This window comes from Chrysochloris asiatica, unplaced genomic scaffold, assembly GCF_000296735.1.
Source record: "Chrysochloris asiatica unplaced genomic scaffold, ChrAsi1.0 scaffold00163, whole genome shotgun sequence".
Classification (NCBI taxonomy): domain Eukaryota; kingdom Metazoa; phylum Chordata; class Mammalia; order Afrosoricida; family Chrysochloridae; genus Chrysochloris; species Chrysochloris asiatica.
The window spans coordinates 100,972-119,023 of NW_006408681.1; the positions used below are offsets into that span (position 1 = coordinate 100,972).

General features: G+C 42.3%; 1 protein-coding gene and 1 pseudogene across 1 annotated transcript in view; both read right to left on the reverse strand.

Annotated features, from left to right (window-relative positions):
* Positions 1–18,052, reverse strand: part of PANX1 (pannexin 1) — a 51,277-nt gene that overhangs the window by 6,545 nt on the left and 26,680 nt on the right. The window contains exon 2 of the mRNA XM_006871197.1: positions 16,586–16,725. Within this exon, the coding sequence (XP_006871259.1) occupies positions 16,586–16,725 (140 nt within the window). The remainder of the gene's footprint in view (positions 1–16,585; positions 16,726–18,052) is intronic.
* On the reverse strand, positions 1,789–3,915 carry LOC102822624 (annotated as a pseudogene).

An 18,052-nucleotide genomic window follows, 5' to 3' on the forward strand; every position in this document is an offset into this window, starting at 1 on the left:
AAAAAAAAAAGACAACTAGGGGCTAGAGCTGTTTTGTTTCTTTCTACTTTAGAATCCGAGAGAATCCTATAGAAATAATTAACTTTGTCCAAAGCTAACGGGGCAAATTTTGGCTTTGGTGAGCCAAGAATTGTACCAGTACAACAGCTTTAAAAAAAAAAAAAAAGTTTAAATTCACAGAATGTTAGTGTAGAAATGGGTCTGGAGAGTGGTTTATGAAAAAATGTGCAGCATGGTTCCTAGAATATAACACACACTAAAAAAATGCCAACTATAACCAACATACTCTCCTTGGTTGCTGTTATGACTCTGGCAAAGCCTGTGCTGGTGACTCCAGTTTACAAATGAGAAAGAGGAAACCTACAGCGATTTCCGAGCCCCAGACTGCATAACTGGTAAGTGACAGAGTCAGAATTTGAACCTTGACCTCTGACCTTTTCCACCATAATTCATTGTTGTCAAGGCAATTCCAACTCATAGCGATCCTGTATGATAGAGCAGAACTGCTCCCATAGAGTTCTCAGAGCTGTAATCTTCATAGGGGCAGACTGCCACATTCTTCTCCCACAGAATGGCTGGTGGGTTTGAACTGCTGATCTTTTCCTTAGCAGTTGAGCACTTAACCACTGTACCACCAGGGCTCCTTGACAAAGCATTGTCAGTTACTTTATTTGAAACCCTTTCCCCTACCTTTGGATTGGTCTCTTCCCACCGAACCCCCAATAAGATGCAGTGTCACACTGGCAGCAGCAACCTGCTCAAGCTAAACCGTGACCGGAAGGATGGCGCAGGATCAAGCAGCGTTTCATTCTATTGTGCATAGGGTTGCTATGAGTCAGAACCAACTCGATGGCACCTAAACATCCCCACCAAAGTGTTGTACCTACAAGAGGCCACAGCAGCCTCAGAGTTAATACAAAATCACCACCTAAAATATCTCTGGGAGTGGGTGTGGGACCCAACACCATGGCCCTCATTGTAATTTTATATGCTCAGAAAAACTGTAAGGACAGCATGGTATTCCCACATACCCCTCACCCACATTCTCCCCCTGATAACAGTCTACTTTTCTGAGGAACATTTGTCAAAACTAAAAATCTAACATTGGCACATTTTTTTAACTTAACTGTAGACTTTGTATGAATCTCACCAGCTTTCCCAGTATCATCTTCTTTCTGTTCCAGGAATGAATCCTATGAATTACATTTAGTTATCATGCCTCCCGAGTCTCCTCAGCCCCCACAGGTCCATCTGTCTTTCCTTGTTTTTCATGAAAAAGACTTTTCTTTTTGCTTATATGAAAAAAAAAAAAAATGTACTCTCCATAAGAAAAAGCTGACTGGAAGCATCACATTATATTAGAACATTTTAAACATGCTGGCATGTTCATATCTTCTAAGTGCTAATTAAAGGAGCTTGTACAAACCATTTTGTGAGTATCTGTCCCAATTAAATGAGCAAGCTATCTGATGTATTAGAGAAGTCAAAAGCTGAGTGATTTGATTTTTTCTGTGTCTTCTAGTTGCTAGCATACTGACAACTCACATAAATATATTTATTGTATCCATGTAGATTTCCCACCATCAAACTGATAGGGTATTTGTGAATCCAAATGTTGGTGCTATTTCTGCCCACTTGATGGCTATCTGGGTATCATGGGGAAGGAACATGCTGAAAAGAACTAACTCACCATATGTGGTTACTCAGTACAGAGTGAAGCCAACCACAGTGGTTGGTGGAAGAATCAGATCCCAATGAGAATACAAAGACAAGAAACAAGCCCCATGTTCAGCGACTGGGAGGACACAGACACAGTGGGGAGCCCCTGGGGATGCCACTTGTATACCATGCAGCTCTGATGAGAAGAGGCCCCTCTAATATTGCCAAAGGAGCCACCATGCCCCCATCACACCAGAAGATGCTTTGGGCCTTGGCTCTGGTGATAGGATACTGATTGTATCAGCATTTCAGCTCCAAGCATGGCTGCAAAGATAATACCAATGGTCACCCAAGAGTATCTCATCATCAAGTTCATGAGAATAAGAGTTCTGGTCACTGCCAAGGCAAACAAAGCTGTTAAACCAATACTTTCTGTTGGATACATATGAGGGGTCTTCAAAAAGTTTGTGAAAAAACAATGGAATTGAAAGATGGAATTTTTCATGAATTTCTGAAGCCCCCTTGTATGAGTGGAGTGAATTCTAGTCTTCACATTGTTGTTGTTAGGTGCCATCGAGTCGGCACCGACTCAAAGTGACCCTATGCACAGCAGAATGAAACAATGTCTGATCTTGGGTCAAGCTCACTACTGTTGCCACTCTTGAGTCCATCAATGATACCACCTGGCCAATCCATGTAGTTAGGGGTCGTCCTCTTTTTCTCTGACCCTCCATCTTACTAAGCATGATATCCTTCTCTAGCGACTGTTCCCTCCTGACAACATGTCCAAAGTATGACAGACGAAGTTTGGCCATCTTGGCCTCCAAGGAGCACTCTGGCTGCACTTCTTCCAAAACAGATCTACTGGTTCTTTTGATAGCCCATGGCACTTTTAGTAATTCTCCAACACCATAATTTAAAGGCATCAAATCTTCCTTATTCACTGTCCAGCTTTCGCATGAATATGAGGTTACTGAAAATACCATGGCTTGGGTCAGGCGCACCTTAGTCCTCAAGCTGACATCTTTGCTCTTCAACACTTTAAAAAGTTCCTGTGCAACAGATTTGCCTAATGCAAGACATCGTCTGATCTCTTGACTGCTGCTTCCGTGAGTGTTGATAGTTGAGCCAAGAAAAATGAAGTCCTTCACAACTTCAACCCTTTCTCCGTTGATAAGAATGTTGTTTATTTGTCCAGTGGTGAGGATTTTTGTTTTCTTGACATTGGGATGTAATCCATATTGAAGGCTGTGCTCTTTGATCTTCCTCAGTAAATGTTTTAAGTCCTCTTCACTTTCAGCAAGCAAGGTTGTATCATCTGCATATCGCAGGTTGTTAATGAGTCTTCCTCGAATCCTGATGCCACATTTTTCTTCATAGAACCCAACTTCTCGTATTATTTGCTCAGAATACAGGTTGAATAAGTATGATGAAAGAATACAACCTTGTCGCACACCTTTCTTAATTTTAAAACATTTAGTGTTCCCATGTTCTGTTTGAACAACTGCTTCTTGGTCCAGGTACAGATTCCTCATAAGTACAATTAAGTGTTCTGGAATACTCATACTTCACAATGTTGTCCATAGCTTGTCATGATCCACTCAACCGAAAGCCTGTGCATAGTCAATAAAGCATAGGTAAACATCTTTCTGATATTCTTTGCTTTCAGCCAAGATCCATCGGACATCAACAATGATATCTCTTGTTCCACGGCCTCTTCTGAATCCAGCTTGAACCTCCAGAAGTTCTTTGTCAATGTATGCTTGTAACCGTTTCTGTATTGCTGTATTAGTAAAGCAAAACTTTACTCGCTTGAGATATCAAACAGATTGTCCGATGATTTCTGCATTCTGTTGGGTCACTTCTCTTAGGAATGGGCACAAATATCAAATATGGATCTCTTCCAATCAGTCAGCCAGATAGTTGTCTTCCAAATTTCTTGGCAGAGATGAGTAAGTGCCTCCTGTGACTCCTCACTTTCTTGAAAGATTTCAATTTTTATTCCATCAATTCCTGATGCCTTGTTCTTTGTTAATTCCTTCACATACTAAGGACAAATTACAGCATTGTCAATACCTCCTACCTATCTTATTAGACTTTCCCAAACCATAGTAGCACAATGCTCCAAGACCAAAAGCAGTCCCTGCAGCAACAAACCATCTTATCATCTGATCAACTTTTAAGTCTTTTTCACATTGATGGCTCCAATACCTTCAGTTTTTCCAGAATACATTCCAATACTTGGCTTGGTGACATACTCCTGCTGGCTATTACAAGTCACTGATTCCTTATGATGGAATTCTTCAGAAGAGGGGAGGCCTTGGTGGAAACTGTGTGGAAGACCTGGAACTAAGAATCCAGAGACCAGCATGGTGGTGCACCAGGTTTACCAAGCAGATCTGAAATGCTCAGTCCCCAGTCACAACCACAGGACAGTTCGCTTTTCCTTCTGCATTAGCAAACATGCAAGTTCCCACCTCTCCAGGCCATGACCCTACCCCTACTACCTCAGTGTGTCAAGAAGACATTTTTAATATATATACATGGTGGTGGTGGTGTGCTATGGAGTTGGTTCTGACTCATAGTGACCCAGCACTGGGTTTCTGGGGCTGTAAATCTTTAAGGGAGCATACAAAGTCTCATCTTTCTCCCACAGAACAGCTGGTAGTTTCAAACTGCTGACCTTAAGGTTTGCAGGCCGACTCACATAACCATTATGTTACAATAAGACAGATGTTACACTGACATAAAATTATCCGAAAGGATAAACAACAAACTTGGATGTGCTGCTTAAGTAACACATTTAATAGGATCTAACAGATGGTCAGGAGTCCTGGTGTGGTGCTATAGGATAAGAACTGGGCTGCAAGGTCTATTTGAACTGTTAGGTCATCAGTTCAAACTCACCAGCTGCTCCTCAGAAACCCTACACGTACGAAACCTACTCGACGACACCAGCAACAAGAAAACAGATGATCTAATAACTACTGTAACTTTGAAGATGTGCCGTTGCTGTGAGGTGCTCTCAAGTCAGTTCCTAACTCGTGACCACCCATGCACAACACAATGAAAGGCTGCCGAGACCTGCACCACTTCTAGGATCCATTGGGCATCAAACCATGGTGATCTACAGCATTTTTCATTTGCTGATTTTTGGAAGTATGTTGCCAGGCATTTCTTCTGAGCCTGTCTTAGTCTCAAAGCGCTATTGGTTGTTGTTGTTATGTGCTGTGGAGTCAGTTCTGACTCATAGCGACCCTGTACAGGGTTTCCAAGGCTGTAAATCTTTACAGGAGCAGAAAGCCTCATCCTTCTCCCACGGCACAGCTGGTAGCTTCGAACTGCTGACCTTGAGGTTCGCAGCCTGATTCGTAACCACTATGCTACCAGATGCCTACTTAGCACCATGCAAACTTCCACTGATGGGTAGTGATTGTGCATGGAATTCTTCAACCAGAAACTGAAACCAGGTCTCCTGCACAGAAGGTGAAAATTCCACCACAGAACCAATACTCCTCCTAATACTGCCATGGTGGTGGTGGTGGTGGAGTGCCGTCAGGTGGGCTGTGACTCACAGCCACTATGCATAGGGACTCCAAGGAGTGGCTGGTGGGTTTAGCAGCCCCGTGCTTGTCCTACAGCACCATACCAGGATACTACTTTAAACACTGATGCAATGAATAGTAAACAATATTTAAGGCACTTGTGATTTCTGTGGGTGACAAGGTCACAAGTATTTCTAATATTAGTATGAATGTTGTTGTTGTAAAGTGCCATCAAGCTGGTTTTGACTCATAGCTCTACCAGTGTGAAGTATTACCAGTGAATTCACCTGCAAATTTCACTTTTAACTAAAACATAGCATTAAAAAATGTCTATATGTATGCTCTGGTAGTGTACTGGTTATGAATCGGGCTGCTAATCTCAAGGTAAGTAGTTCGAAACTACCAGTGGTTCTTCAGGAGAAAGATGAGGCTTTCTGCTCCCATAAAGATTTACAGCCTTGGAAACCCTATGCAGGGTCGCTATGGGTCAGAACCGACTCCACAGCACATAACCACCACCATTTACCACTCTGGTAGTGTAGTTGTTACAAGTCAATCTGCTAACCTCAAGGTCAGCAGTTTCAAACAGTCCAGCAGGAGAAAGATGAAGCTTTCTGCTCCTATAAAGATTTACAGTCTCCAAAACCTTATGCAGTGTTGCTGAGTCGGAACTGATTTCACAGCACACCACCACTACCATTGACCACTATGAATAGATGCCTACAAATATATATTTTTTAAGGTTATGTTTTAGTTAGAGGTGAAATTTGCCGGTAAATTCACCTGTAGTAACAGAAAGAGTTGCCATGTTATTTCGTATCTGAGTTCATGGTCCCTTGGTGCCAGCACAGACCCCAGGCTAGAAAATCCTCGCCTTCAAGAAAAGAAAACTAAGCACAAATAATCCAGAGAGCTCACAAAGCTCTCTCAGCAAACACAGCCACTTTACCTTGAGATGCTGGCATAGTGTGGGTTCTCTCAAAAACATTAACCCAATTTGCAAAGGACTGCCACCCAGTGACTCACACAGCAGACTGTGATTAGCTGGAAACGGGCTACATAATTCAGGGAGAGGCAGCTCTTGTTAAATGCTTGCCCTCTGTGAAGGATGCCATTTTGCATAAAAACGTAACTGCAGGATACAGACCTGTGGCTCCCTCCCTCACCAACAGAGCGGAGACTTTTCTCTGGGAACTATAGGTGGGAAACGATTTCTGATGTGGGGTGGTGAAATATTTTTATAAGCCAAATTTGGTTCAAAGTCCTTTGACTATTAGCATTTTACCTCAAACTGTTCATCTGAATTAAAAGTGGTCGATTACTGGGTGTTGCATTATTTCCAACCCAAGTGGTGCAATAATTAGTACTAATGACTAGTTCAGCACAGCTCATTGTAATTAGAAAACTGAGAGTTTAAAAGTATTGCACACTGGGTGTTTGCTTTCTCCTGAAATACCCTTGGGACCTTGATCATTGTTGTAGAATGCAGTTGAATGCCTGTTTCTTGCTTTTTCCCAGTTAAACTTTTTTCCCTCTCCCCAGTTACAAACAAAAAGGCAATTTTCAGTGAGTTGTTTACAAGATGGTATTAAAATCAACTCAACTGAGAGAGGAATCTAAGAAAGCAGTAAATTATAGTCTTTTAAATTTGCTTTTGTCCAAATGAGGAACATGGAAAATAATGCAGAGTTCTGAGTACATCTGCTGGAGGGAATGGCTTGTTAATAAGATCTGTCTACCTCAAATTCAGTCTGAGATGCTTAGCAACTCCTTAAAGTCATGATTGCACTATTCTGTAGAACGTCCATATTAGCACTGAGCTCTTCGAATGAAAGTGGAGCTGTTCAAAGCAAAGTGGGAGCCAAGCAGCTGGCCTACTTTTGCGACATTTGCCTTCATACTGTTGGTTGTTTCTGGAAAGTTTTGGAGTGAGAACAAGAGAATCTCTAGATAGATGGAACCTTAAAGGCAATCTCTTCCTTCCACCATTGTTGAAACTTTCTCTACTTCATCTAAAAGGAGCTCTGGTAGTGTAGTGGTTACGAATTGGGCTGCTAGCCTCAAGGTCAGCAGTTCGAAACTACCAGCCGTTCTGCGGGAGAAAGATGAGGCTTTCTGCTCCCGTAAATATTTACAGACTTGGAAACCCTGTACAGGGTCACTATGAGTCGGAACCGACTCCACAGTACTTAACAACAACCACCTTATCTAAGGCAAAGAACACTGTAATAAGTATTGAATGATTCCTCCCCTGAAACTTATGTAATCATTTCTTATGAGATGAATTACAGATGGGTAAATGAATCTAGAGGATAAACACTGGAATACAAACTGCAAGATTGGTGGTTTGAGCCTACCAGCCACTCTGCAGGAAAAAGTTGACACTTTCTATTCATGCAAAGATTTATAGCCTTGGAAATCCTATACAGGGTTGCTATAAGTCAGAACTGACTCAATGGCACTTAATAAGAACAAGTTCATTTAACACAACCTCTGGCCAACTGTGATGTGTCAGGCAGTGGGTAGGACGGGTGGCCCTATAGATGAATTGCAGTCAGCCCCAAGGTCACACAGACTGAATGGGAATACAAGCAAATAATTATATAACTAAAACATAGAAGTATTGTCTACAAAAGAGGTAAGTACTAAAGCTGTAAGTAGGAACCAACAAAGTCGAGTAGGTTCTGACTCTGAGTGACCCTCTGCACAACAGAATGCAACATTGCCCAGTATTGTGCCATCCTCACAATTGTCATGTTTGAGCCCAATGCTGCTGCCACTGTGTCAATCCATCTCATTGGGAATCGTCCTGTTTTTCACTGGCCCTTCACTTTACACTAAGTATGATGTCTTTCTCCAGTAGCTGGACTTAAGTAGTCTTAGAAAAGTCCCTGGAGAGCTAAGGAAAGTTTCATAAAAATGGTACCATGTCAGCTATGTATTCAAATGTAGTGCGACACCCTTCCTGCCGTCCCCATCCCCCCAAATTATCATGCTAAAGCTCAGTTCACATTTCACTTTTCCTGTGAACATCTTTTTTTCCTCTGTTGGCAATGTTTTTCTTCTGTCTGTCTGGTGAACTCCCCCTTATCCAAAGAACCACAGTGAACACTGTGGCTGGAACAAGTCCACATTGAGGAAGTAGAAAGAGTTAAGGATAAACCAAACTCTGGTTATGAAGGCCTCAAATCGCAACATTACACACAGTGGGAAGCTACTGAAAGAGCATGTGATAAAATGTATTTATAATGCTCACTATAGCAGTAGGTAAGGGAATAAACTGGAAACCAGGGAGACAAGACACAAGGTGAGAAATTGTGAACCCAGGCAGCAGCAGCAGCAGAGAAAAGGGGAAGGGAGATTTGACAGTTAGCAACTTGAGGTAAAAAACAGTATGTTTTGGTGCCTGCCTGGAAATGAAGGATGAAAAGTGGGGAAAGTGAGGATAATTTCATGTTGTCTAGCTTATGCTAGCATGTGAGTGGTAGTATAAATCACTGAAATAAAGAACACAGAGGAACAGATTTAGTGAACAGGGAAACAGGGTATTAGACAGACCTAAGATGAGAAAGGAGTCCTGGTGTGGTGCTGTGGGTTAATGCGCTACACTGCAAAGCCATTTGAACTGTAAGACTGGCGGTTCAAACTCACCAGCTGCTCCTTGGGAACCCTATATAGGGTCGCTATGTGTCTTGACAGCACCTAACAACAACAAGATAAGAAACTCTGAACATGAGACACTTGTAGTTAAGAAACTATGGGTAGAGCCACGTAGTTGTTGTGGGTGGCTGCTACATGCCATCTGGTCTGTTATAAGTCACAGTGACCCTGTATAGGGTTTCTAAGGCTGTAAATCTTTGGGGGTACAGAAAGCTTCATCTTCCTCCCACAGAGTGACTGGTGGGTTTGAACTGCTGACTTTGAAGTTAGCAGTATAGTGTGTAACCCACTACGCCAAAGAACTCAGTAGTTAACTGAATATAAAGCAAGATTGGCTAGCCAGACTTATGATTCAAGATCTGGCAGTACATAAATGTTAGAAGCCAGGGTCACAGCTGAAAACTACCCAGGAAAAATGTACAGAATGAAAAGATAAAAGACTAGGGATGGACCGCAGACCCTAATATTTACCAGAAAACAAAAAGAGAATCATAGAAAAGGTAAGAAAGAAAAGTTGGAAAGCAAGAAATAGATAAACAAAGAACAAACTATGTTGTGGAACAAAAAGACGCATGAAGGATATCTGTTCCCGATGGTGTGCTGTTCAGACAGTAAGTACCCCATTTAAAGACAACTGCAAGTACAGGAAGTCAAGAGTGAAGAGCTAACCAAAAGGCTGATACCTTCCATGTGCAGCTTATAGAGAGCAGAAAAGAAAGATGGCCACCATTCTATTCTGTACTCCAATGGAGGGCACCCCAGGCAATGTGCTTCCTGTTGGGTGACATTTTCAGAGAGACCAAGCATGGTGAGAAACCTGAAGAAGTGAAAATGGTAAGCATGTGCGTGAAAGAAGGAAAGGCGTCCTGCCAACAGAATTAGAGCCAATTATAAGGAGCTCTGGTAGCATAGTGGTTACGAATCGGGCTGTGAACTACAAGTCAGTAGTTCGAAACTACCAGCTGTTCCGCGGGAGAAAGATGAGGCTTTCTGCTCCCGTAAAGATTTACAGCCTCGGAAACCCTGTATAGAGCTGCTATGAGTCGGAACCGACTCCACGGCACATAACAACAACAACAACATAAGGACACAAACTTGCTCTGGCAGCGTAGTTGTTACCAATCGGGCTGTGAAGTTCAAGGTCAGCAGTTCGAAACTACCAGCTGTTCTGTGGGAGAAAGAGGAGGTTTTCTGCTCCTGTAAAGATTTACAGCCTCGGAAACCCTGTACAGGGCTGCTATGAGTCGGAACCAACTCCATGGTACATAACCACCACCACAAGGATGCAACTTTCCCACAAATATGTATGAAAATGGACTGAATTGTCTGTAAGGCAGAGAATTCCCTTTCACAGAGGCTGTGAACACACCTGGGAGAAGGGTTAGTGCTCTACATGAGACAGTCAGCTAACTGTCTATAAAGGGCCAGATGGTAACCATTTTAGACTTTGTGAGTCACATGATTTCTGGAGCAGCTAATTCAACCCTGCCATTGTAACCTGAAAGCAGCCATTTGGCAACCACTCACCTAGGCAGGGAAAGACCAAGTAGGTTGTAAAACATTTGAGAACTCAGGTATGCCAAGTGACCTAGACATTTCCTGAGGTCATAGGAAGCCCTCAAGCCCAGTGACTTAATTTTACCTTCTTTTTGCTCTACTATATACTGGAATCTATTTGCAGCACATACACAAACACATGTAGAAATATCCTCTGCCAAAGCTATATATGTTCTTGGGTGTAATCCCACATACCATCCCATACCTGTTAAGCTTACATAGCCATCTGCACAGTCACTCATAAACTATTGTTTATCTTTACAGCTATTGCAGGACCGTTGTCTAATATTTACTGCAGTTGCCTTTCATTCTTACATACCTCCCAGTGTCTTCCTTTGCCTTGGTCATATTGTGCTGACCTCCCCCTTACTCTGTATTGCCTTTCCCTTCACTCAAGTTAATGTGTCTACTAACCTAGTCAGTAATTTTTCCTCTCATACGGGAGCCCTGGTGTGACACAGTAGGACAACTACTGGCCTGGAATGTCAATGGTTCAAACCTACCAGCTGCTCCTTGGAAACTCTATACAGGGTTGCTATGAGTCAGAATTGACTCAACAACATGTAACAACATCCCTCTCATCCATGGTACCCATCACAGAAAGTTTCTTTCGGTGTATATAAGCCTGCTCTTTGGAGTCCTGGTGTGGCGTTGCAGGTTAATGCCCTAGACTGCAAAGTCGGTTTGATCCATAAGGTCAGCAGTTCAAGCTCACCAGCCACTCCTTGAAAACCCTATACAGGGTTGCCATTGGGTCAGAACCAACTCTATGGCACTTAACAACAACGAGTCTCTTCTTAACTTTTTTATAACAGTAGTCTCATACAATATTTGTCCTTTGGGATTGACTTATTTCACTCAACAGAGTGCCCTCCAGGCTCGTCCGTGTTGTGAGATGTTTCATGGATTCTTTCTGATTCTTTAATGTGTGTAAGTATTAGAACGGCCAAAATTTTAAAAAAACAAACACAACCAAACACTGAAAAACTAGTTGCTGGTGAGGATGTGGAGCAATGGGAACTCACAATGTTTGTATGGAATGTAAAATTATACAGCCACTTTGGAAAGCTAAACAAACAAGCAAATTACTTTCCTTAATATTTGCCCAACTTAAAAATAAGTACCTATCAAGAGATGAATAGATAAACTATGAGGCACACACACACTGAATATTTACACATTTGCTAAAACTTTTTCTCAGTCTTTGTCTTGGCTTTCCATTTTTTAAAGTGGGCTGTATCTTTTTGCTATTATAAATAATGCTATGAAAAACACAGATGTAAATATACTATTCATGCAACAGCTCTTAGTTCTCTAGGATATATATCTAGAAGGTAGATTGCTAGACGATATGATATGATATTTCTAACTTTTAAAACAAACTCCTGTGCCATTCTTCACAGTGGTTATACCATTTTACATCCCACCAGCAGCCTATGAAGGTCTACGCTCTCCACACTGTTTTCTGTTTTGTTGATCATTATGATTATTGCTAGGGTGAGATAATGTCTGGCAATTGTTTTAATTTGTATATCCCTGGCACTGTAGGATAAGCACTGGGCTGCTAACTGCAAGGTATGTAATTGAAACCAACCAGTTACTCCTCAGAAACCCTATTATATAGTGTCTCTGACTTATAATCGACTCGATGGCAAATAACAACAATAGCTATTGAGCCCGGGTGGCATAGTGGATTATGTGATGGGCTGCTAACCTCAAGGTCAGCAGTTTGAATTCACCCTTCATAAGAACCTTTATAAGAACCTTCTGTTCTTATAAAGATTTATAGCCTAGAAAACCCTATGGAGGCTCACTATGAGTCTGAACCGACTTGACAGCACTTAACAACAACAACAACGGCTAATGGCCACAAGCATCATGTATTTGTTGGTCTCCTGAATGTCTTCTTTGGTGGTCTGTTCATGCCCTCTGTCCATTTTTTAATTTGATTGTTTGTGATTTTGTGTTTTACAGATGAATTTTTGTCAGATAATGCTGTTGTTACAACTTTTCCCCAGTCTGTAGGTTTCCTTTTCACTCTGTTAGAGAAGTTTCTTGATACACCTTAAATGTTTAATTTTTAGGAGTTATTTAGTTTATGTCATGTTGTTTGCAACGTTTTAGTTATGCTTGCTAGATTATTCAGGGTCTTTAAGTTTGTCCCTTCAAGAACAAAGATATCAATTTGAGGACTAAAGTGCACCTGACCCCAGTCATGGTACTCTCAATAGCTTTATATGCATTGAAAGTTAGACAATGAATAAGGAAGACCACAGAAGAAGTGATGCATTTGAGTTATGGTGTTGGAGAAGAATATTAAAAATAACATGGACTGCGAGAAGAATAAACAAATTTGCCTTGGAACAAGTACAGCCAAATGCTCCTTTTAAGCTAGGATGGTAAGACTTCATCTCCCGTACTTTGAACATATGATCAGGAGGGACCAGTCCTTAGAGAAGGACATTATCCTGGTAAACTGGAGGGTTGGCAAAACAGACCCAACAACCCCAACTTAGATGGACTGGCACAATGGCAGCAGCAATGGGCTCAAGCATACCAATTGTGAGGATGGTGCAGAAGCGGGAAATGTTTCATTCTGTTGTATATAGGGTAGCTGAGTTGGAACCAACTTGAAGAACCTAATAACAAGAAATTTGTCTCTCATGTTTTTCCCCCATGATCTTTCTAACTTTAGGTTTTATGTTTATGTTTTTCATCCATCTTGAGTTAGAGTTTGCATATGATGTGAGGTATGGATCTTATTTCATTTTTCTGCAAATATCCAGTTTTGTCAGCAACATTTGTGAAAACGACAACTTCAACCCCATTTAGTGGATTTCAGCCTTTTGTTGAAGATCAGCTGTCCTTAGGTGGATAATGTATGTGTTGTATTTTAAGCCAAAAATCTACTTTTCGGTTTCAGAGGGCAATCTTGCCTAGCTTTTGCCTACATTCTGAACTTGAACAAAGAAACAAAGAAAATATAACTCAAAAAAGGCCAGTTAACAAATAGAACTAGAGTGCCACCTGCTGGCTCCTCTGAAGGCACCACATTGGTTCCCTCATCAAAAATCTACTGTGCCTGCCAAGTGGACTCCTTACATGGTTCTCTCTCTGCCACTATTCCTGAGAATGACTGCTGAGAAATACCAAGTTCACCTACTCAGGGACCTGCAATGGTCCCCACCATGCCCAGCTGTAAGCCTACATACATCTGTTTAGTTTTCACAGGTCTTCTATAATCTAGCCCTACTCTCCACAGCCAATCAAGTCTCCAGCAGGATGAGTCAGTCCCCTTCCCTTCTCACAAAAGCTCTCCCCAAGCAGTGCTTTTGTCCCTCACAAGATGTGTCCTTCAAAAGTGCCTGCATCTTCCAGCTTCTTCTTTTCTACCTTCTCTTTTCCATTAGCACTGAAACATGCTCAACTCTATTCTCTCAAAATCTCCATGGGCCCCACACCTTCCCTCCATCCACCACCTAGCTTGTTACTCTTTCCTTCTTTTCCTAGAAGCATGATTCTTTGAAAAAACAAAATGCATACATACAAAGGGGGGTGGGAGGGCCAGAAAATCTCTGATGAAGTTGCCTGTCCCTATCATGTTCATTTCCTCATCTCACCTCCATTGACTCTCCACACACAGCTGTCTGGTGCCCACTTCCCCACTGAAATCACCCCTGCCCAGATCACGGATGATCTTGTTCAACCCAATGAACTCTTTCACCCTCATCACACTGGCTTCTCCACAGAAAGAGGTTACTGCTCTCTCTGGAAATACTCTCCTCTTAGGTTCTATGATACTCACATTTGCCTTTTCCTCTAGATTTCTAGTCAATCTTTCCCAGTGCCCCCTTTGGCCTTCAATCAATTCTAGTTAAAATTAAGTCTCTATCTCTCACTCTTCTAAAATTTCCACTTGATTCTTTTAAAGAGTTTTCAGTTGTTTGTGATATACTCATAATCTTAAATCCTTGAACATATGAAGGATTTTTCAAAATGTATGTCTGACCCACCTAGATTTCCAATGGGTCTGTTTCTATTTCTGATTTTTCTCTAAAGAGCTTTCTTTTACATGGGGGAGAGGGAGATCTCAAAATGTTCATGGAAAATAGGGTTGAAAGATAATGGGATTCTTCCACAAACTTTCTCAAGTCCCCTAGTATACCTGGTTATATGTGAATGAGTGATAAAATCATTGTTGTTGTTATTAAAGTGCCATAGAGTCAGTCTGGCTCATAGCAACCCTGTATACAGTTTCCGAGCAGTGGCTAGTGAGTTTGAACAACCCAGATTGCAGTTCGAACTGTCCCTTCTGGTCCAGGGCTTATCCTACAACGGCAAACCAGGACTCCGCCAAAACCACTGTATGTGAGCAATTAGTGTGAGAATCGGAGGCCCTGGATTATGTTACCTTCTTCCGTAGTAATTTTGTTTTTGCTTCTGGAAAGCAGACTAGAGACACACAGGCAATTCCAATCCCCTTTAATCCAATCAGTATTTAAATCATTCAAATCATCCTATGAGGGCTGATCTAATTTTGGGTCACTCCTTACTCCCAATAAATGGCTTTCAAGGTCAAAACCAAAAACCTATGTATTGATCACATTCTTTCCTATTTCCAAAATGTAACTTCCAATTTAAATTTTGTCCTCAGTCCTGTAAATCTGGCAAGAGCTCTGGCTCATCTTCTCATTCACACTTTGATCTTAATACCCTAGTCAACCACCACCAGAAACAGCACCTTAATTATTCATTGTTAACACCCGCTAAGGTAGGACTCCACCACACTCCTCTCCCAGGTTTGCAACTCCTAGACTGGAGGGGGTGTGGGCTAGGAGTCTAGGAACCTGAGTTCTAGTCTGAACAGCTGGTAACTAGCTGTGATCTCTCCAGGTTCCCATAGCCTTACATGTCAAGACATCTGGATAAGCATCTTTAGGTTCCTTCATACGCTACAAGTTTCACCATCTCCAACATCCCTCTCAAATCCTGCACTAGACAATTCCAGGTAAAACCATTCTTCTGTGAATCCCTCAATGGCCAGCCTACTACTAGATTACAACTTTCCATTGCAGCAAGTGATCTCAAGCCACAACTATTGAGATCTGGAAATGTGTCGGTTCATTCTGAAGTTCCTTATTCCTTGTTATCCTAGCTACTACCCCTGTGGTTGAAAATCATAGAGATTTTCAACCCAACCCAAAAGGAAGAAAGGAGTCAGCCTGAGGCATCTCGCTGCCAAATGAATCACTATGCATGCAATAAATAAACACGAAGAAAACAGGTCTGAGTCAAAGCAAAGGAATGAAATTATTCCTTTTTTAAAAAAGAAAGATGCTGACTGTTGTCTCTGGCAACAGATCGAAGCAGGAGAGAGTCAAACAAACTCCAGCATTTGGTTTTTCAGAAGCAAAAAGTCTATCTTCCTCAGCAGAGGGGAATGACAGAAGATTCTCAAATGTCCCATTTGTCATCATGATGGACAAAAGAAACTAGTGGTCCAAACAATGATAGGCTGAAACAAAGTCTCAGTTTCTTAAACCCAGAGAAGACCTAATGAAGTCACTTCGTTACTACAAGAACATTCTTCCAAACAAACTTGCCACCTCTGGCCCCAGCGCACCCCCCCCCTTCCTTGTAGTATCCAGATCCACCAGCCTGCAAAGCATTTCATTCCAAAGCTTACCTAGGCTTTTCCATGCTCCAGTGCCACATCAGCTAAAAACAACTGAAGTCTAGGCTGGTCCTGACTTGTTCCAAGTGACCCTGTGCACAGTGCAAACAACACTTACCCTAGGAACTAGGACTGAGCCCCAGTTTTATCACTACCTAGCCTACATTAATTCAGCTGTTTGAAATGTACTCAGACTCTATGGGCCAGAACCTCTCTGCTGGGCATTAAGGATACTGAGGTATCTGAAACACTCAAGTGTGCTGTTGTGGAACACACATTCTAATGGGAGCCTCAGTTTCCCCACCTGTATGTAAAATGAGGATGCCAGACTGAGTTGCCTGGAGAGCTCCCTCTGACATGAAAGTGCTAAGGTTTTATGATCTGACCCACTGCTCTAGTTAGTTGTACTTTCTTGTGTGGAGGCTCTGGATAAGCCTCCATCTCCACATCTATAAAGCCGATAGGGTAGATGTGAAAACGGACCCGTTACCTTGTGCAGCCACAAAGGGAGGTTTCCAGAGTCGCTCTGCAGGGAGTCCTTCTGCTGAACGGCAGCCCAGCAGTAAGAATCCACGAAGGCAGCCTGACGCCAGGAGAAAGAACTTGGGGAGAAACAGCTTATTTGTGTACCTGAGAAGCAAAACAGATGGTTCCAAATAAATGAAAATGCAGTTGTCTAGAGCCTTTCCACCCACTCACCTCTCCCTGCCTTCCTCATTTTACAGCATTATCCAAGTCATGACATGACAGAAGCAAGGACATAACCAAAGGCAGACTGGATACCAAACACCTGATTGTATAGTAACGCCAAGTATTTAAGAGCTTTCTGGCCAACACTGGTCATAAGGGTGGCTTGAGTTCTGTCAGGGAGAGAGACTCTTTAAGCAGTGAAACCACCATAAATTAAAAAAGTAAGCAGGAAAAGAACCAGAACCGAAAATCTGAGGATAAGTAGAATGTTCTAGTCTGGGGCAAGGGTGAAAGAAAGAAGGGGTGTGTGGAGCGCGGTGGTGAGGAGTGAGTCAATGCAGAAAACCAGATAAGAAAAGATGTCTTTCCAGAACAAAGAACTTTTAGCCTGAAGAAGGGAAGGCTGAGGGAACATCTGGTAACAAATCAAATCAAATCAGCACTTTTCCGTCTCTCCTCTAAGAAAAAGTGCAAAGTTGTAGCACTGTCAGTTTGCATTTGGAAGGCAGATGCTCAGGATGGCAACCTCCAGGCAAGGAGGTGCATTTTGGATAATATACTGGAAGGTATCCAGAGACCTAGGCTCCACTTCAGGATCCCACAAAACTTGCTCTCCTAGGAAGGAATGCTGTGACTGTTTTCATCTATGAAAACTATAGGCCCCATCACTCTGTTAATGTTACCATATGTTGGTTAAACTTGCAACCTTGAAGACTTGCCATGTTACTAAGTCCTTATGGGTTCTGAACTCACAGGGTCACACAGGGAAAAGTGGTCAATAGGACCTTCAGAGCTCAGGGAAGAAATGCATCTTCTCCCCTCACCAGCAGACAGAGAGAGAGCCTGGCACTAAGTCTGTCCTGGCAGTCCTGGTCCAGCCCTGCTTCCCTCTCCCCACAAAGCCCATGTAGGTCTGTGCAGTGCAGAAATGGTGCATGACAAATCATTTCTCTACAGTCTTTGTCCTAAGTTCCAGGGAGGTAGCCTCGAACTCCCTGACATTTCCCTAGTAATAGGAATGATATTTGTTACTCATGGTGGGCCTGATTCCATACTTGATAGTCAGCATTAACAATGGGGGTGAGGCCACTGTAGTTAGACCCACCAGAGAGACCCACCAGGTGATATCAGTTCAACCTCTGTGAAAAGGAGGGGGGGCTGAAGCTGAAGGATAGTCTCTGTACTGTCCTACATTGATGAGTTGATAATTTGTTGACCTCGCCAGATGGAACACATAGAAATCAAATAGACTACATCTGTGGAAAGA